General features: G+C 41.3%; 1 protein-coding gene across 1 annotated transcript in view; it reads left to right on the top strand.

Annotated features, from left to right (window-relative positions):
• The window catches only part of FMNL1 (formin like 1), a 102,306-nt gene that overhangs the window by 43,723 nt on the left and 37,214 nt on the right, over positions 1-21,369 (top strand). The window contains exons 3-6 of the mRNA XM_081344415.1: positions 106-189; positions 1,723-1,796; positions 13,869-13,952; positions 20,020-20,157. Coding sequence (XP_081200541.1) covers positions 106-189; positions 1,723-1,796; positions 13,869-13,952; positions 20,020-20,157 — 380 coding nt within the window. The remainder of the gene's footprint in view (positions 1-105; positions 190-1,722; positions 1,797-13,868; positions 13,953-20,019; positions 20,158-21,369) is intronic.

The following is a 21,369-nucleotide window of genomic DNA, read 5'->3' as shown; positions in this document are numbered from 1 at the left end:
CCTCATAACATGTTTGCATTTTCAGAATCTTCTCTATTCCTTATGGATTTAATGAAAACAAATGTGTTGTTTCTCTTCTTCTACCCCATCTGTGCCTATCCATAGGAACGATTCCAGGTCAAGAACCCACCATCTGCCTATATCCAGAAATTGAAGAGCTATTTAGACACAGGTGGATTCAGTGGAAAGGTAACTTGTGGCTAATGTGGCCATTTCATATTCTCTGCCTCCCACAATTGCTTTCCTGTTCTTTCTATTCTCTCTCAGCTGGAAATCTATATATGCCTAAAACATTCCTTCCCATAACCTTTAACCTGGCAAAATGCTGCATCATAGGGCAATAATTTTGGAACCAATGTACCTCAAATGGAGTAACTTACAGAATGTGTCCAAAATCTTCGACCTGTGATTACTGTAGATTTCAAATGTGGCAAACTTTATAAAACATTTTATAACATAAAAATAATCATAAAACACTTTATGACATAATACAAAATAATATAAAACATTTCCTGTGCTGATGTTTGTGCTACAAAGTTCAGCATGAGCTATTTTCAAGGCAGATACATCGCTGAATATATCCCAGCTTTTTCCAGTGAAGGGAGTAATTAGTTATTCTGTCATAATTGAGCCATAGAGGGACTGTAGTAAGGAAATATCTCTGAAAAGATGACCCTATGAGACACAGGCTGTCTAATTTTATATATAGTAAATGTAAAAAAGATGTCCTTTTTCTGACAAACCATTAGCAGCTGATTATCATAGTTTTCTTCCCCAAGACTGATTTTACTTTTAGGTAAACAAAGCAAAAACCATCAATCAAAAAAAATCTTCAGTAGACAAATACAACTGGATTTTTAAAAAAAACTTTTTGATTTCCCAAATGAGTAGAAATTACTACTCTGCATGCAGTTACAAATTTATTTATTTATTTACTGCAGCTATTTGTATTTCAGAGTAACAATCCTTCATTAGATTGCAAACAATATAAGCAATTGTAGATGAAATACAATGAGCATTATTGAAAAAGAAATGCAGTCACAAGATCCTTTACACAGAGCCAGTGATGCTAAAGGCCTGATAGGGGTGTGGGATTGGGGGGGGGGGGAGCACATTTACATATTCTATATTATAGCAACACCTGTGCATCTAACACAAAAGATAGACTGGCGATGGCATGCACAGTATTTCTTTCTGGGTCTGGCCAGATGCATGGAAGTATAATTTGCAGGAATTATTGTGATGTGAGCAAAATAGGAAATGCACAGACAGCCTTATGTTAAGAAATAGATCACATTTTAGTAATAAAAAATTATCACTTTTGAATGAATTGAATGCCTTGATATACCTGCCAGAAACTCACACTTCCTATAGTCTTAGTTTTTTAAAATTTGAGCCATAGGCTTTATTTGAACAGATCCCTTTATTTGGGGTATTTTTATTTGCTTTCTGGGTGTATGATTTTTCTTTGCTCATAACCATAATCTGCCTGCAATCAGTATGAAAATGCAACCAGCAAAAGAACTGTTTCGTAATTCACTATTGATTGCAAGGCATACTCGCAGCCTGAAATTCTTTGTGCTATCTATATTATTTCCCATTGATGCCTAGATAACTTTTTCAAACCCAGGATCATTATATAATTCATAAGTAAGTCACAGGTAGATAAATATATGCCAGGTTTGTAATTTCTACGGGATTTGATTTGCTTTCTTTACCCAGTTTAAGAGACGAGTTCAAGAATCTACCCAGGTTCTTCGGGAATTAGAGATATCCCTGAGAACAAACCACATTGGGTGAGTAACAGTGGAAAACAAAGTCATTAGTTATTCACTTACTTGTTGTGCACTCTCCAACTTGCTATTCCTAGTCATGAGCAAATTATATTCATTATTAGCAATTATAATATATTCATTATTTGAATATTATAGAACATTATTTGAAAAACCTGAAGCCTCATGACCACTTCAGAGACTACCTTTTAGCACTTAGGTCATTCATCGACTCCTTCAGAGTCATTGACTGAACTAGGCAGCTATAGAAATTGAATGAACAAATGAATGAATGAATTCTCAAAATAGTTTATATTCTACAAAAATTATACTCTGTATGCTTTCTAAAGTTAGAAATAACACTTTTTGTAAATAAATGCCCCAAAGAATGCCATGCCTATTGGAGAGACAAGGAGGTATATGTTTGGACAAGAATACAGAGCATTTCTCATTGTGCTCAGTGGGCTCTGTGAAAAACAACATGGCCTGGGTAAGGTTAAACCTAAGTTTGTTAACTCCCCTTCTACATCCTAACAGACTCCAGGTACTGGGAGAGCACATTGATAACATTGCCTGGATGGCCAGGGATCAAGATGTACAAAATATACAAATGTACAAATCAGCATACTGATGATACCTGACTCCATGCCCTCCCCCAATAAGCGCCCCCAACAATCCCTGGTAGATGTTGGATAAGAATAGGTTAAGATTAAATAGGAATAAGAGATCCAAACCATGAGCCTCAGATTCCATCTCTCCCTTTCTTCAAGGAAAGGTGGAATTGGCCCCAAAGTGGAACTACTGAGTGGAATTACCCCAAAGAAAGCGGAGTAACAGAATTGGAAGGGTCCTTGGAGATCTTCTAGTCCAACCCCCTGCTCAAGCATGTCAGACAAATGACTATCCAATCTCTTCTTAAAAACCTCCAGTGATGGAAAACCCACAACATCTGAAGGCAAGCAGGTCCACCGATTAATTGTTCTGACTGTCAGGAAATTTCTCCTTATTGCTAGGTTGTTTCTTTCCTTGATTAGTCTCCGTCCATTGCTTCTTGTCCTGCCTTCAGGTGTTTTGGAGAATAGGTTGATCCCCCTCTTCTTTGTGGCAGTCCTTCAAATATTGGATCACAAATATCATGTCAACTTTAGTCTTCTTTTCATTAAACTAGACATACCCAATTCCAGCAAGGGTTCTTTATATGTTTTAGCCTTCAGTCCCTAATCATCTCTTTTGCTCTTCTCTGCACTCTTTCTAGAATCTCAGCATCTTTTTTTATATTGTGGCAACCAAAACGGGATGCAACCTTCAAAAGGTGGTTTTACCAAGGCATTATAAAGTGGTATTAACACTTCATATGATCTGAATTCTATCCCTCTGTTAATGCAATCTAGGACTGTGTTAGATTTTTTTTGGCAACTGCAGCATATTGCTGGCTCATATTTAAGTGTTTGTTCACTAGGACTCCAAGATCCCTCTCACAGTTACTACTATTGAGCCAGGTACCATCTATTCTGTATCTGTGCATTTGGTTTTTCTTACCAAAGTGGTATAACTTTACTTTTCTCATCACTGAATTTCATTTTGTTAGATATATCCCAGTGTTCAAGTCTGTATCCATCTGTATCTTGAGCTTATTTTCTAGAGTGTTGGCTATTCCTGCCAGCTTATTTGCAAATTTGATGAGTTCCCCATCTATCCCCTCATCCAAATTATTTATGAAGATATTGAAGAGTACTGGGCCTGAGCCTTGAGGTAGCCCACTGCATACTTCCCTCCATGTAAATGCAAATTCATTAAGGACTAGATGTTGAGTGTGATTGATCAGTCAGTTACTAATCCATCTGATAGTGATGCTCCCCCATGGGAGTTTGGAGAAAAACTATCCAGTGTAATTGGGACTAGTGTCAAGGAAGGGGCATATCACTTCCTCTTTCAAAGATAAATTCATTGCCATCTGGACCTAACCACGTGTCATCTCCCAGGTGGGTTTGACCAGTCAGAAGAGACATGGATCTAAAGGATCTGGATCTGGCCTTCAAAAGGAGAAAGGGAGCAATGAATCACTGACAGAAAAACAAAAGATAGCTTAGTCCTAATAAAGTGGAAAGTGTGAGAAAGGAACTCAAAATATTCCTGCCTTAATCTTTTCTTTGGTAAGAGAAAGAGCAGAGACAAACTCTGACAGGCTTTCAAGATTCTATTCTTCTACTCTATGGCAATAAAATGCATCCTTGGAATCCTTGCTGTTTCTATTTCTTGATCTTACCTACTTTGAATGACTGACTTTGAATGACTTTCACTCACAGTTCAGAAAATCCTACCGTGTTTCCCTGAAAATAAGACCGTGTCTTTTTTTTTTTTGGCTTCCAAAAGAGGCGCCAGGTCTTATTTTCAGAGGGGGGGATGTCTTTTATACTCACCTCTGGCACCGACAACTCCACCCAGCCAGCCCATTTCTTCTGCAGCCGAAGGAGCAGCTTCATTCTGCAGCTCAGAATGGAGCTCCAGCCTGCATTTTGCAGTCAGGCCTTTCCAGAAGGCCACTGCAGCCAAGTACCGAGCTATAGATTCAATCATAGCTCAGTTCTTGGCTGCAATGGTCTTCTGGAAAGGCCCGTGACTGAGAAATGCAGGCATGGCTGCAGAAGACACCACAGAAGATGTGTACTGGCAAGGAGACACCTGGCTGTCAGGTAAGTGGGTGCAGGGCACGTGGGGCAGTTCCACATCTCTACCTCCTCCCTAGATTGATTTTTAGTTCTGTGCCTCACCCCAAAAATAGGGCTTAGTTTTTGGGCAGGGCTTACATTAGACCCACCCTCCAAAATCAAACTAGGGCTTATTTCCGGGGTAGGCCTTGCTTTCAGGGAAACACGGTATGCAGTTCCTCAAGACTCATAGGTTCAAATTCCTCCCAGATAATAGAGCTTAACCCACTTCAATAGGATTCACCTAGTCAGAAATAATAATCTGAGTGATTATATCTATAGAAACTTAGTGTGGTCTTCACAGCATCTCTTCAAGATGTTCATCAGAACATTCCCTTCCTAAAAAAGTACAGCTCACCCCAAATATGATCAGTTGGGTGACACATTGCAGATATGCTAAAAATGAAAAAAACCATGTTTTATTGTTCTTACTGCCATAAGATACTCCTTAATCTAAAATCTTGTGGATGCCTAATCAGGCTCACTCCCAGTTTTTCTCCAACAATGTCATAGATGTCTTTTCTGTTGCTTCATTTCCTAGAGCTCCTCAGTGAACCAGGAGGCATTTATTTATTTATTTATTTATTTATTTATTTATTTTAATTCCATTTATATCCCGCCCTTCTCCGAAGACTCAGGGCGGCTTACAAGCTTACAAGCTTAGCATTGATAGGCAAAGAGATGCTACTTAAGAGCAATCCAATGAAGGGCTGTCACCCTCCATTCATTCCAAGAATTGACTAAAATCTCTATTTAATAGCCCACCACAATCTTGGAAAACTCCCCAACCATTCTCTGTAAACCAACAGGATCCATAAGACTCCTGGACAAACTGATCCAACAGATCTCACCTTCCTGATGGACCAGTCCAGGGTAACAAAAGATCTGAACACAAGAGACAGAAGTTAATATCCCTTGCCCTGAAGTAGATTGGATGTTCTTCCAGAGGATTTGTTAACTGAAGAGATGAAGCTGGGAGGGTGGGGAGTATTTAGAATCTGTGTGATTGTTTTTAATACTTCTTTTCTTCATTCCATTTTTGGCCTGCTCTTTCCTTAGGGCTCAATAAGAATGGCAGCTTGAATTGATGTTAGCACATATTTAAATAGAAATTGGAATTGCAACTACAGTCTGTAATATACAATATATCAACAGTTCAAAGCCACGAGACAAGGCCCTTGTTTGCTAAATAGCTATTTATAACCTTTTGTTCAAACATTCAAATCTCTGATGATTTTCTGGGTGGGAAGACAGTCCCATAACTGTAGAACAGCCAGAAAAATGCCGTTTTATGTCATTTGTTTTCCGGGTTTGACATACAAATTGATTAATCAAGAGCAGACATGTCAAACTCGTGACATCATGCAATGTCACGCAATGTATCAGGAGTGTTTTGCCATTGCCAGCAATGGGGTGCGCGCTGCTTCCATGTGACGCATCCGGCCTGCGGGCCGGCAGTTTGACACCCCTGATCAAGAGGGTATCCTCAGGGCTTACACATAAGGTCTATTTTTAGTTTTGCAAACAATGGCAGTAATGGTGTTCTGACCTTACTTACACAGTATAGATATTGTAAGGGTCCAAATAAAATTATGGGTTCTAATAATGTCTTTTGCAAACTGCCCATAGCTCATCAATAAAGTATATCCTCTAAGACAGGGGTCTTCAAACTTGGCCCTCTTATGACTTGTGGACTTCAGCTCCCAAAGTTCCTCAGCTAGTGTGCCTGGCTGAGGAATTCTGGGAATTGAAGTCCACAAGTCAGAAAAGGGCCAAGTTTGAAGATCCCTGCTCTAAGACCACTGAGTTTTTAAATGATATCTGGCAGCTACTAGACTGAGTGATTAATGTTGGTACTGGCCATTCTGGACTTACTGCTTTGCTTGTTGAGTCAACCACCTTGCTTGCAATTTGAAGGCTTTGGTGCTGATTTGAGGTTAACTTTTGTTCCCTGTTTTTACTATTATTTTTGTTTCCTATGTCTTACCTGTTAACCTCCCCGAGTTGTTGGGAATATACAAATATAATAAGTAAATAATGTAATGATATAAGACCAGTAATTTTTAAATTTGTTTGTTTTGCCACCCATCTCACCAAGTGATTCTTGACACCAAATAAAAAATTTAAAAATAAAACAGAATAATTATTTTTTCTATTTTCTGTTGGGCTAAGCTTGTAAGCCGCCTTGAGTCTTCGGAGAAGGGCGGGATATAAATGGATTTTTTAAAAAAAAAACTTTAAAGCTCAATTTTATATACTCTTGCTCATAATAGTTGATAACTAGCTATTACTGTCTCCAGATTTTTTTTGTAATCCTCCCTCCCACTCCGAAATTCTGGCAAGCTCTTAATTCTTGTTTAGGTTTTGTGTTTTTAAACATCATAAGTAATTGAGTAATGTATTTATTAATAAATAAATGGTCCAATCCTCATATACTGAATAGGTTTGAATTAGGCTATCTGAATAACTAGATGACTTGATTATATACAGTACATCCAACATTCATTTGTTTGTCCAGTCAGATCAAACAGGGCCAAGTCTCTTCAGATCCAGCTTACCTATGTTCTAATGAAATCTAGGAAACAAGTATTTCCAGTCACTGTCCCAGCTTATGGAATTCTCTCCATATTTTTATTTATTTATTTTAATTCCATTTATATCCCGCCCTTCTCCGAAGACTCAGGGCGGCTTACAAGCTTAGCAGTAGCCTTCATTCTATGTATATGGAGATTCCTTCCTGGATTATAGATGAGAAGTTAAGAGCTGGCCCTTCCATCTAGCTCAGGAGGAAGAAATGTTTTGAATGTCAGAATGCATAAACATGACTTTGCATATCTATTTTTAATCTTTTATGTTGCTGTTGAGATTTCTAATGGGGGGTATCATTATTGAGGACTTTTTAAAATGAAGTTTCTGGCTGTTAGCCACTGAGTTCCTCTGGGGCTGAGGAGCATATCAATTTAGGGAATGAAGAAATAAAGTTTCCTTTAGAATACATCTGAAATGCTGAAGTAAATGAAACCAAACTGATTATAACATTGCTGGAATTCACATTTTACACATAATATGGCTTTGTTGGTTTCCAGTTTAGAATACAGTTTGTAAGCCCTTCACTAGAGGTTTAATGTTATTTATGACTTAATCGAGAAACTACAGCTTGGTATAATTTACGATAGTTAATGTCTCCTGCTCCTGCTGTTGACTTCATATGCATTGAACCTCAAGCTCATTAAATTCTTATCTCTGCTTTTGTAAAAACTATTTCATGCAATCTGTGTTGACCTGGAGAATGCCTGTGAAGTGGGAAAGTGACACTTGAAAGAAAGTAAATCCAGGCTTGATCCTCCCTTTCTCAGCCTCAAAGTAGGCAAGAATGCCAGGGATTCTCTACCTGTGTTTGGAATGAACAATTAGGTCAGGGGTAGGCAACCTGAATCGGTGAAAGAGCCACTTGGAACCAGTTCCCTCACAAAAAAAACAACAACCCTGGGAGCCGCAAAATGTGTGCATGCACAGAACAGGGCGCTTGATTAAAGAGTGGAGCCTACCTAAGGCAAGACATGCACTGGCCCAGCCCCCTGTCCAGCTCTGGTATGGATGGCTCTGCCATCCTGGCTTCTCCTCCCCTCGGAAAAGACTGCTCCGAGGGAGCGGGGGGGGGGGGGAGGCCGACGGGGAGAAGCTGCTGAGGCAAATCTTCCGAGGCTGCTGCTTGGGCTTGCCTATTTCAGCCTGCTGTGGGATTTGGGGTTTTTTGTGGGATTTTTGCATGCAGTTTACTTGGGGGGGGGGTGGGGAGGAGGAGGAAGTGCGGAGCAGCCAGTCAGAGCCGAGATTGTTTGCTTACTGAGAGACAGACAGAGAGAGAGAGAGAGAGAGAGAGAGAGAGAGAGAGAGAGAGAGAGAGAGAAGGAGGGAGGGAAGGAAGACAAGAAAGGAAGAAGGCAGGAAGGATATGGGAAGGAAGGAAGGAAAAAATAAAGAGAAAGAAAGAAAACGGTTGCCGCTTGACTCGCTGTGGCCGGGCGTGTTGCGTGGCTGGCAGCTTTGTGCAGGCAGGCAAGGGGGGCTTCTCCCTCTGCGGGTGGAGGGAGAAAGACGCATTCTCCAAGCGGCTCTTCCTTCCCCTTCTCTGGGCTAGGCTGCAATCTCGCCCGCTGCTTCTCCGCCGCCTCCTTCCTCCTCCCCCCCTTGCAGAACAAAAGTAGAAGGCAGGCGGTGGGGCAGGGGGTTTCCCTTCTTTGCCCAATCCCAGTGTTTGCAAGAGAGGCAGAAGTGATTGCCCTTTTGCAAGCAGGAAATCTTGCACGGGAATTGCAGCTGGGAATCACCCCCCCCCCCACACACACACATACTTTTCCTGGAAGGAAGGAAGAAAGATATAACCTTCAGCAAAGCAGCCTCTATGCAAAAGAAACACATTCGAACTTATGTGATCAGACACATGCCCCCACAAGCAGCTTCCCCCCTCAGCCTCCTGTAAGCCAAAAACCTTGCCCTGCCTTAATTGCAGGCGAAACCTGCCAAAATCCCAACCAACCCATGCAGAAGCGCTGCCTGCTCACCTTTCCAGGGCACTCCAGCCCAGCTTCTTTCCTCCCTTTTAGCTGGACAACCTTTAAAATCAGCCTTTTCTATTTATTTATTTATTTGTTTATTTTTTTGGGGGGGGGGAATCTGCAAGCATTCCAACTGGGGCAGCAGGTTGGGCTGGAGAAGAGTGGGAGTGAGGAGAGCCGCAAGGCCAGGAGGATGCATGACCTGCCCACCAGCTGATCCAGGCTGAGCTCCTTGCAAGCAAGGACACTGGCCAGGTGACACCGAGGCCACTTTGGAAAGCAAAAGTAAGCATCAGGCAAAGTGGAGCTCGGTTTCTCGGCTTGCCTCCATCCCTCGGAGCTGGGAAGTGCGCCTTTGGAGGAGGAGGAGAAGGCGCCGTCAATCCGGTTGCTGCATCTCTTCCCTCGTGTGGATGGGGGTGTTCTGTACCAGCCTGCTACCGGCCTTGCAGAAAAGGCAACCCCTTTACAGACGGCAAGAGGCTGGAATACGTCTGCCAAATTTATTACAAAAACAAACAAGACACGAACCAAGATACCGGAGCTTTGAAACACTATCTGAGCGGTTGCTTTCAGCAAACCAGCCCTCCCCACACGTCCTTTATAAAGAGTTCAGGGCGTGGCTTCTCTCTCCCTCCTTCCGAGAAGCCCCATTGCCTTCCTCTGTTTACTCCTACTTGACTGCCTCCTGCGTCGGGCGTCCTTGAACAGGGCCAGCTGTGGGTCATCTTCATCCACGCTGTCAGGCTCACACAGCTGGGTCTCCACCAGGTGGGAGGGGCCTGGCTGGGGGCTCTGCAGAGCCTCAAAGCCATCATCAGCAAGTTCTTCAACACCCCCTCCTCCCCCTCATCTGAGTTATCCGACCCAACTGCCGAACCCACAGGCTGACCCTGAATCACAACAGGGGGGACCATGGGGGGAGGCTCCTGAGCCCCGTAGCTCTTCCAAGGGGAGGAGGAGGAGGGTGGGGAGGGGCTGTGCTTGGATCGCGGCTGCTTGTGCCTGCCGAACAGTGCTGTGGCTCCGCTTGCCTGGCAGGGCGGGGGCAATCTGCCCGGCCTCCCCTCCAGCCCCGAGCAGCACCTTTGCCTCACCTGCATGTTCAATCATCCTCCGCCTCCCCCACACACCCCATCTGACCAACCCACACACCTTCTGTCCAGCATTCCTCCTTCTGCCGCCATGTGCAGTCCGAAGAAGAAAAGAGGTTTGTGGGCAGTCCCACAAACCAAAGAAGTTCAACCAATCAATTGAAACTGTGAGATTTTTTTTTGTGTGTGAGAAGTTTGAATTGATTGGTTGAACTTTTTTTGGGGGGGGACTGCACATGGCAGAGGACTGGGAGCCGCAGGAGATGGCTGAAAAAGCCGCATGTGGCTCCGGAGCCGCGGGTTGCCAACACATGAATTAGGTATAATGAGGGGAGGTATGTGCTAAAACTATTGGTCTGGCTTAAAGTAGGATAGACTGAAGACTCTTTGCTTGTGACTTTATTGAAAGGGAAGAAGGTAAATACAGTACATAATATCAATAGGATCTTATGAATCAGGGCTAAGCTGGAAACTTAAGAGGGAAGGTAGACTGAATTCATTGACTGCAGTTCCCTGTCTTATGGTTCAGTCCTGCATTTTCTTTTTCAGTGCTTCAACTAGTAATCCTATACCAACTCCTTTAGTGTCTTACTTTTGGAACAAATAAACTAATGACTGAAGAGAAGAAACCAAGACAAAGGGGAACAGAATAAATTCATTTCTCACTAGTTAGCCTTCTGCTGAAGCACCAGGGGGATGAAAAATGTGTTAAGAATTGTCTGTGTGATGTTACATTTTAATTGTTAAAATGAACATCAGCCTCAATGGTTAACTGACTAATTAATCTGGTTAAGTGGCTAATTTCTTTTGCCGGGAGCTAAGCTGAATTCCACCCCACTCTTTTCCCTGTTTCTAAAAGTCCTCTGACGTTTCCAGCAAAGGCCTTGGCCCTCTGTAGAGAAGGTGACCCGGGCATGTCGGAGGCAGCAGCCAACACCATTAAGGACAGTGATGTATGCAGGCTAATTAACAGTTTGAATGAGAAAGCATTTATCTCTCTGGACCAACTGCCTGCCAAGCAGTGAGGAGATAAAAGGGAAGCCAACAAGCCCACATTTTGTCAGCATTTTCTGATCAAATATACTGTTAAGCCCAAAACAATGTAAAAGACAAAACAAATTACACATTACAATGAGATATAGGTCCTGGGTACCAGGAGAGGCAATGCAACCCAGCAGAAATGGTACCAAACAATTTTTTCATGACATAGTGGAATTCATAGTATGCACACCAAGAGCTTATGCACCTGAGACAAATTCCTTGCATGTCCAATAACACTTGGCCATTAAAGATTCTTCTTCTTCTTCTTAATCTTCTTCTTCTTCTTCTTCTTCTTCTTCTTCTTCTTCTTCTTCTTCTTCTTCTTCTTCTTCTTCTTCTTCTTCTTCTTCTTCTTCTTCTCCTCCTCCTCCTCCTCCTCCTCCTCCTCCTCCTCCTCCTCCTCCCCTTTTCTTTGGCATTTGCATCACATTTATAATTTGTTGTATATTACCTACATTAACCAGGTACTACATGATTATACTAAACACCTTTTCCCCTTTCATTCCAAAGTAATGCATAGTGCTAATTTGTACTATCTTTGAGTAGACTAGTATAAAAAAGGAAAAACTATATAATTAGAATTCCACAGATAAAAGTAGGATGTAGGCACATATACATACTCTCACACACTTCATTGGAATGCCAAACTATTCTTTAATACTTTGCTTTGCACCATCTCAGTTTAGATTCCCCTTGTGTCTGCTATAGTTCCCATTTTCTGCATAGAAAGCTAATTTTGCGGGGGAGGGGGGAGAAGAGAAATGAAATCCAGGATGAGAATTAGGATCTTAATGGCAGACAAGCTATTAATGACTTCCATCTGTCACAGTAGGACAGTCTTCTTCTTTTGCATTTCAAGAAGCCATCCACACAATTGTTAATTGTGTGAATAGTGCCATATTTAGTTTTATTATTTAGCTACTACTAATTTAAAAACAAATCCTAGAAAAAAATTGTATAGCACAAAAGTTTGAAAAATAAAAACATTGTAAGGATTAATTAAGGAGAATTTGTAGATGGAGATGGAGAGAACAGGTTTTTATGGGTGCAAAATCTCAAGTTTTATCATTTTAGAACTTCAGGCACCGAAACATATTTTAGTTCCCCATCTTTTTTTTTTCTGGGCAAAGGAGAAATTCATCCTTTCAGTCTTAACATTCATAATATAAATAAGTTTTTTTTTTTCAAACTTGGCAACTGAGTGGACTTCAGTTCCCCATGGTGGCTGAGGAATTCTGGGAATTTGAAGTCCACTCATCTTAAAATTGCAGATTTTGAAAACATTGGTATAAATAAATACTTTTAATGGAGAAAAGTATTTTGAGTAACACCAAGCAACACAGAAAATGAGGATGAAGTGGGAGTAGGATGGGATAGGCAGGAGAGAAGGCATGCCACCATCATTGAATGCATCCTGCCCAATACTTGATTTTCTGGGAATGGGCATTGCCTGACTGAGTGATTATTCCAGAATTTTAGTGATTTATGTGAATGTAAATTTCAGTTCATGTTTGAAAAGGCCTTTGCGTCTATCCTACATATGCCAATGAAGAAGAATCCTCAATTACGTTTGTTTGATTTTAATGCTAGGCAGATAGAATATAGGATTACAGCACAAGAAATATAACTTGGAGAACATTTGTTAAGAAAAATAAAAGAAGATACTAATGCACACAATAAAATTGCTATAAATGATTACATAGCATGTTAATCAATAGTGAAAATACTTGTTAGGACTAGGCTTTCTCAAATTTCTGTTCTTCAAATGTTGACAAAGGAATTATGGTACTTACAATATGACACATTTATAAATCAAAGTACCTTCGATTTACCATAGTAAAAAAATAATAATGTGTGAACAAGCAAGTATTCTCTGGAATCTTTGGTACTTTCTGATCTTGATTGTTTTCTTGTAGACATTTCATTACTGATTAGGTAACATCTTCAGTGCTAGAAGAGAGTGGTGTTTGCTCTCTGTTTATATATGGCAGCTTGCCCTGTCAAATTGATGGGGGTATTGTTTTCTCTTTGGTAGTTCTTTGATTAGAATGTTCTTTCTTACTTCATTGTTTATCTAGTGTAAATCTCTGCTTACCTGGGGTGCTGATTGGTGAGGAGGTGTTATGGTGTTTTTGTTTCCTTTTTATTGCCTCTTTTGAATTGTATATAAATATTTATCTCTATGTGCCTGTTGATGCCTGAGTTGCCTAAGTGCCAGATTTAGCCTGGCTTAGGATGCTCAGTTTTCCAGTTGAAACTATGAGAGTTTCTGTCCATTATAATTAAATTAAGGAGTTATCTTCAGAACACCTCTTTCAGTAGTCAATACCCAAATAAGCAGGGATTTGCACTAGATAAATAAACAAGCTGTAAATAATATCCTAATCAAGGAACTACCAGCTTGGACAAACAATCAAACAGTAAGCAACAGCCTAATCAAGGAACTGCCAAGGACAAACCATGCCCCTACCAAGTTATTGTATGTAAACAGAGAGCAAATCCTACTCCTTTCTAGCACTGAAGATGTTATCTAGATAAGTAACATATTTGCAAGAAAATAGACTTCAAACAACACCTGGGACTCCACTATTCAGCCCTGAGCTGTACCCTATTGGAAGTGAGTGTCCTGGGGAAGTTCCAGGCAGAGGGAGAAGTAAATGAGTAAATTCATGTGTTGTTTTCTCTTCTCCACAGTTGGGTCCAGGAGTTCCTAAATGAAGAGAATAGAGGTCTTGATGTGTTGGTGAATTATCTCGCCTTTGCCCAGTGCTCTGTCACGTAAGTTCACTGTTGTTTACTAAAAGCAATAAGTAAGGAAAAAAGCAGAATTGTGATGAAGCTTCTGTCATAAACATAGCTTTAAAACTGGGAGTTGCTTAATCCAGTTGTGCAGCGAACACAAGTCTGGGCACCCAGTGATATAAGGATGCCAGTAGCTGCTTTATCTCAATAGTGTCACTCTTTAGGTAGGTTTGATATTGCTTAGAGAGACATTCCTTATTTAATTATAAATTGTTTGAAACATTACCAAGGGAATTTTGAGGTCATGTTCAGGAGAAGCCTGCTATCCTGTTTAATGGGGAAAGAGCCTAAAGGCTTCTTGACCTCACAGAAATAATTTCCATGACCTTTTGAGAATTGGACATACACTGTATTTTGTCTGCATACACATATGCATGAAATTGGTATCAGATTATCCTTTTAGAGGGGAGTTCTACTAGTGAAACTTATCCAAGATTATATATTCATTCAGCTCTTGTCACTTTCCAATGAATCAGTTGACACACAATTACAATACATGTTAAACCTCAAACAAAATAGCTTGTTAAGTTGTTGATAACGAGAAAGGTGATAATAGCTGTTTGGACTGAAATCACATTTAAGACAGGAAAGCAAGGTTTCCAATCACATAGATTTCTTCTTCTAGTTTTAACATTGGAATTGGAAAGCAAGAATTGGAAAAACATTTCCAATGTAGGTTAATATCAGTCAGTTCCAACTGTGTCAAGAAAGAATCAGCAAGAGAAATGTCAAGTTACACTAATAAGAATGTTTGCTGTTTTTGCTGAAACTGTGCTCCCAAATGAGGATAGATGAGTCATATAGGAGCCATAAGGGTTCCCCCCTCCCACTTCCTGGTACAGGAAACTAGAGGGTGGCAAACTTGTAATTTTTTGCCTGATTTTCAAACTTCTACTTAATTTCAGGAGACATCTGCAAGGTATCAGTTCAGAAAAGCTATTTTTTTATGTTAAGGAAGAGAGAGAGAGAGAGAGAGAGAGAGAGAGAGAGAGAGAGAGAGAGAGAGAGAGAGAGAGAGAGAGAGAGAGAGAGTTGATTCTGCTAACAGACTATAGCATTGGTCTTACTATAATGAACCCTTTGTAAATTATTTCAAAGGAAACATAATGCTTTATAGAAAAAAACCCTTTTCTGTTAAATATATGTTAATCATATACCACTTTACTGAGGAGTAATTCCTCAATAAATGAAGACATTTAAGCCATAGTGATATGGGTGGTTGCTTCTCTAACCATGACTGACAGTCTAAGACCAGTTCATTTCTTCAAGGCCAAGTATTATTGTTAATATTTATTAAGTTTTTATGCCACCCATTCCCCTACATGTGACTCTGGGCAGCATACAAGTTAAAAAAGAATAGAAAAATAATTAAAATATTACAACACACTAAAACCACACAGATTAAGAGTATGGAAGGTATATTAAAACTAGAACTAAGAGATGACAGGATAGGGGATAAGGTCTTCTTACCCTCTCAACCCTTAAGCAATGAGTAGCCTCTTCAGAGCCACAGGCTAGCCAGCAAAGCCACATTTTAATATCCTTCTGAAGGACCAAAAGGGTGGGAGCAGTTCTCAAGGATGGGGCCACAGTGGAAAAGGCTCTTATCCTTGAACTTGCCTGCTGGAATTCCTTAGCAGATAGGATTCCTAGTACAGGCTCCTTCTGCTGGCATGAGCTTGTCCCATCAGGGAATGACAGATCCTCAGATGCTCTGGATCCAAGCCATGTAGGAGTTTAAAGGTAACAACCAACACCTTGAATTGCATCCAGAAGCAAACTGGTAATCTGCAGTATGTAGTAGTGGTGTTATATGTGCAGTCCTAGGACTCCCAGGAGTGTGTGCACCACTGCATTCTATACCAGCTGCAGCTTCCAAATACTCTTCAAGGGCAGCCCCATATAGAGTCTGTTGCAGTAATCCAGCTGAGAGATGATTAGGGCATAAGTGACCATGCTCAGTGCTTCATGATCCAGGTAAGGGTGTTCCTGGGGCACAACATGAGGTTGCACAAAGGCCCTTTTTGCCACAACTGTCACCTGCTCTTTGTGCAGGAGTCATGAGTAAAGAGGACTCCCAAGTTCCCCCACCGGATCTGTGTGGGGTAGTGCAATCCTATCCAGAGTTAATGATGATAAACAATTGGATCCTGAAGTCCCTTCCACCCACAGTCATTCCATCTTGCCTGGGTTAAGCTGAAGCCTGTTGTCCCCCATCCAGATCCCTAGAGCCTCCAGGCACTGAGAAAAGATGGCCACAGCATCATTTGGATTACCAGAGGATGGAGTATGTAAAACTGCATCATGGAGATACATACTGAGGATATCTAATCCCATAGGGTCTGATGATCTTACCAGTGGTTTTCAGTAGATGTTAAAAAGTACCAGTGGCTTCTCACAAAGGAGTGGCCATGGACTGGACCTCTTGCTTTCTATTGACATCTCTTGGGACTGGCCTTGGAGGAAGGAGCTGACCCAGTGCAATACAGTGCCACTCAGCCTCAAAGCCCATAGCTGGCCAAAAGGATACTATGGTTGATGGTATGACCAATGTGATTTCCATCCCATAATCCATTCTGAAACCTGACTGAAAGAGGTCCAGATAATCTGTTTCATCCAGGACCCTCTGGAGCTGCAAGGCAACCACTTTCTCCATCACCTTCCCTAGAAAGGGGAGGTGGGAAACTGGATGAAAATTGTCCAAAGGACTTGGGTTCAGTGATAGTTTCTTGAGGAAGTGGTACACCAAGACCTCCTTAAATGGTGTTGGAAACACTTCCCCTTGCACTGATGTGTTAATCCCACTTGGACCCATTTGCAGGTCACTATCCTGGAGATTTTCACCAAGCAAGAGGGATATGGATCTAATAAGTGAGTAGTTGCCTTAGCAGCCCCAAAGATCCTGTCCACTTCCTCAAGTCCAATAGGATCAAATGATTCCAATGGACATGCTCCACACTTGGATTCAAACTGAGAATGGATGTGAGCGGGGCTCTTGAAATGATTATCAAAGCCCCACTTCTCAAGGAGGGACTTTGAACAGAGCCTCTGGCAACACTCTGAGAATGCAATAAGACTGGAGAAATAGTGATTTTTTTTTCACTCTTACTGCCATGAGGTAGGCTTTAATTGTGGCTGTGATCCGTATCCAGTCAGCTTCATTCTTAGATTTCCTCCAGCAGTGCTCTATCTGTCTTTTGTCTCTTTTCAGCACCCTCAGCTCCTCCATAAATCTTGGGGACTGTTGGGCCAGGAGAGTGTGCATGGCAGTGATACTGTCCAGGGCTTCGACTGCTTTCTGATTCCAGGCTGCAGCCAAAGCCTCCACTGGGCCATGCAGCAGAACCACCAGGATATCCCCCAGCTCCTTCTGAAACCCATGTGGGTCCATTAATCACCCAAATAGGTCTGCCTCCCTGCGTGGCGGTGAGCATTGGAAAATCTCACAGCTACCAGGTGTGTTCTGGGAATAATGACAAATCCCCTACCAGATTACATTGTCACTGTTCCAACAAGAAAATCATATTCAGAGTGACTGCTATCCTGAGGAGGTCCTTGGATGCTCTGGGCCTATGCCAATGACCACCATGGCATCCATGAATTCTGGGCTGCCTCTGAGGCAGACTGAAAGGATGGCAGATTGAAGTCCTCCAGATCCACAAACCTGGGAAACTCCCACCGTCAAGCAGCTCAAGCAGGGAGGTGGCCTTGCAGCAGAGAGGCTGGTACAGAAGCAACCCTCCCAGCCGATCTCATGTGCCCAGCTTTAGTATGTTGTATTAAGGAAGCTTTGTTTACAAATGAAACAATTGTATATGTTCTTTTAGCATAAATTTATTCTGCTTCCGCCATTACAGGCAAAAAAATGGCCACCTGCAGGTTTTTATGCCCAAAACTAAAAGCAAACTTCACTGCGTATTATAGGAAAAATAGAAGTAATCCTTGACTTACAACCACAATTGAGCCAAAATTTCTCTTGCTAAGTGAGACTTTTGTTAAGTAGAGTTTTGCCCCATTTTATGACTTTTCCTCCCAGAGTTGTTAAGTGAATCATTGCAGTTGTTAAGTTATTAACCCGGTTGTTGTTGTTAACCCATTGACTTTGCTTGTCAGAAGGTCACAAAAGGGGATCACATGACCTCGGTACATTGCATGTTTCATAAATATGATTCCGTTGTCAAGTGTCTGAATTTTGATCATGTGACCATGGGGATGCTGCAATGGTCGTAAGTGCGAAAACGGTCATGTCACTTTTTTTCAGTGCCATTGTAACTTTGAACAGTCATTATACGAATGGTGGTAAGTTGAGGACTACCTGTAAACATACCTCAACAATATCTAGTAGAAGTGCATATGAGGTAGATCCAGATCAAGGACAGATAATTAATCCCTTGCCGTACATATAGTCCTTGACTTATGACCACAATTGGAACTAGAATTTCTGGCATAAATTGGGGAAGTCATAAAGTGAGTCATCACATGAATAACCTTATTTTAGAACCATTTATGTCAAAATTGTTAAATGAATCACATCACAGTCCTAGTGGACAATCACTTCAATATGAGCCAGCAGTGTGCTGCAGCTGCCAAAAAAGCCAACACAGTGCTAGGCTGCATTAACAGAGGGATAGAATCAAGATCATGTGAAGTATTAATACCACTTTACAATACCTTGGTAAGGCCACACTTGGAATACTGCATCCAGTTTTGGTCCCCACACTGTACAAAAGATGTTGAGACTCTAGAAAGAGTACAGAGAAGAGCAACAAAGATGATTAGAGGTCTGGAGGCTAAAACATATAAGGAACGGCTGCTGGAATTGGGTATGTCTAGTTTAATGAAGAGAAGGACTAGGGGTGACATGATAGCAGTGTTCCAATATCTCGGGCTGCCACAAAGGAGTCAAACTATTCTCCAAAGCACCCGAAGGCAGGACAAGAAGCAACTAATCAAGGAGAGAAGCAACCTAGAACTAAGGAGAAACTTCCTGACAGTTAGAACAATTAACCAGTGGAACAACCTGCCTCCAGAAGCTGTGAATGCTCCAGCACTGGAAGTTTTTAAGAAGAGACTGGACAGCCACTTGTCTGAAATGGAATAGGGTTTCCTGCCTGAGCAGGGGGTTGGACTAGATGACCTCCAAGGTCCCTTCCAACTTTACTATTATGATTATGATTAAGTGAATCACACAGTCATTAAGCAAATCCACCTTCCCCAGTTGAGGTTTTTTTTATGGAAGTGAAATTGACAAATGTGATTGTCAAGCAATTGAGCCCAAGTGACTGCAAAATGCTGCAACCAGTTATAAATGCCATCCAGTTCCCAAGTGCCCCAGTTGTGATCACATGACTGCAGGTGTGTGTGTGTGTGTGTGTGTGTGATGCAGTGGTTGAAAGTGTATAGACAGGCCTTAATCACTTTTTTCCAAAACTGTCATAATGTTGAACTGTTGTTATAAGAACAGTTGTAAGTCGAGGACTACCTGTTAGTTCAATGATTTCTTGACAACAATATTTCATTGATTTTAAATATTAATTATGACAATAAAAAAATAAAACAATTAGCAGTTTGGTAAAAAAAAGCTGTTAATATTATTAATCTGAAGTAATGCAGATGTAAGTTTGTATTTATGTGTAAGCTACCTTCCATATAAAGTATATAATGACTCCGCCTCCTAAGCTACCATCTTGCTCCATTTATTACACCTATAATAACATTGTGCCTGAGTCCAGCTAGTGGACCTCAGGAACCTAGTTAAAAAGAGAGAAAGAATCCTGGAAACTGTTTACACCAAAGTAAAAGACACAAAGACAGTTTGCTTAGCACCTTGGATAGCAGCCCAGCTTTGACGCTGCCAAAGCCAAAATGGAGCCTAAGGGCCATGTTTATTTCAGCAACTGAGTTGTGAATCTTTACAGGGAGGAGAATTTATTGAAATGTATAGAATGGTAATGCCATCTTCTTCCATTTCACTGCCAGAGCCTCAATAAACCCCACCCACTCACCTGTTGATGCACATTTGTGTTTGTCTGTGTGGCTCCAGGTATGATATGGACAGCACTGACAATGGGAGCCCCGGGTCAGACAAGGGAAAGGCCCTGGACAGATCTTTAGAGGACCTCAGCAGAAACAATTGCTCTCCCACACAGGGTTCCATCAAAACAAGGCACTTGACTGTCAGGTAACCAAATGAAATTCGGGTAGGTTTTCTTAAACAACTTTCCCACTACTCAGATGAAGCACATGGGACAGAAAGACAGGCAGCCCCGTTTTATATTTTCTCTGCACAACAAACTTCTCTAGAAAATAAAATACAAAAATTATAGAAAAGCCAGCAAGTTAAGGGCAGTGGCCCCCAACCTTTTGGGCACCAGGGACTGGTTCCATGGGGAAAGGTTTTTTCGCAGACCAGAGCGGGTGTGGTTTTGCACGCTGCTTGCATCCTGTGGATGGGCCTTGGCTTGTTTGCACAGACTGGTTTCTGGCATGCTGCAGACCGGTGCCGGTCCATGGACCGGGAGTTGGGGACCCCTGTCTTAGGTTTTGGCACATGTTAAAAAGCCTTTGCTATAAAGTTATCATTTGCTATAATATAAGCAGTGTGGAAATCAGAGGCCATTTCAGTTAGTGTAAGCCACAATTTCTTACTCTTTTAGATCAGGCCAGAATGATGCCAAATGAAAGAATTGTATGACAGAGGGTGGCAGGCTGGCTAGGTGTAGCTTGTTTATTTACTTATCTATGTATATACAAGTATATGTATAGGGTGAATCTCAGAACCATCTAAAACAATCAGAAATATTTTGGATTTAAGATAGCTCCGAGTTTAAATGGAACAATGAGATTAATTGCTCATTAAAATGAGCCCAGTAGGAAGCAGTATGAGGAAATGCTCCACAGATTGTTTCCTGTTTTTTGACTTCTGTAGGCCAGCTTAATAACTAATACTAAAAGCTCTGATCCCACCAGATTTCTTAAAATTTCTTAAAGTTAAAAAAAAAATTTCCCAAGAGATTACTCATTTTTCAATCTCTAGTTTAGAAATTAAAAGTTTACTTGCAATGCAAAGAATGCAGTGTGCACTGTTCTTCCCCCAGAGGAAAATGGCTACAAAGGAGCCAGGTTGTAGTTGGAGAGTTTTTTAAACATTTTCTTACATGCTAGAGTTACTATATTAAGTAAACCAATCTAAAATAATAGTATAGAATCATAATCTAGTTTCCAAGTTTTTCACATTACCTCAAAGGTAGCGCTTTCAATAACAAATATGAGAAGATGGGGGCTTTTCCCGTGTTAACTGCTAACTTTCTAACAAACTTGCAAAACCAGTGTTATCTTTTCCTCTCCTTTCTCTCATCTCTGTCCTAACTCCTTTTCTTCCTTCTTATTCTAA

This window comes from Vipera berus (genome assembly GCF_964194415.1).
Source record: "Vipera berus genome assembly, chromosome: Z".
NCBI classification, from domain to species: Eukaryota; Metazoa; Chordata; class Lepidosauria; order Squamata; family Viperidae; genus Vipera; species Vipera berus.
The sequence above is the reverse complement of the archived record's forward strand: the minus strand, read 5'-3'. Positions and strand labels throughout refer to the sequence as shown.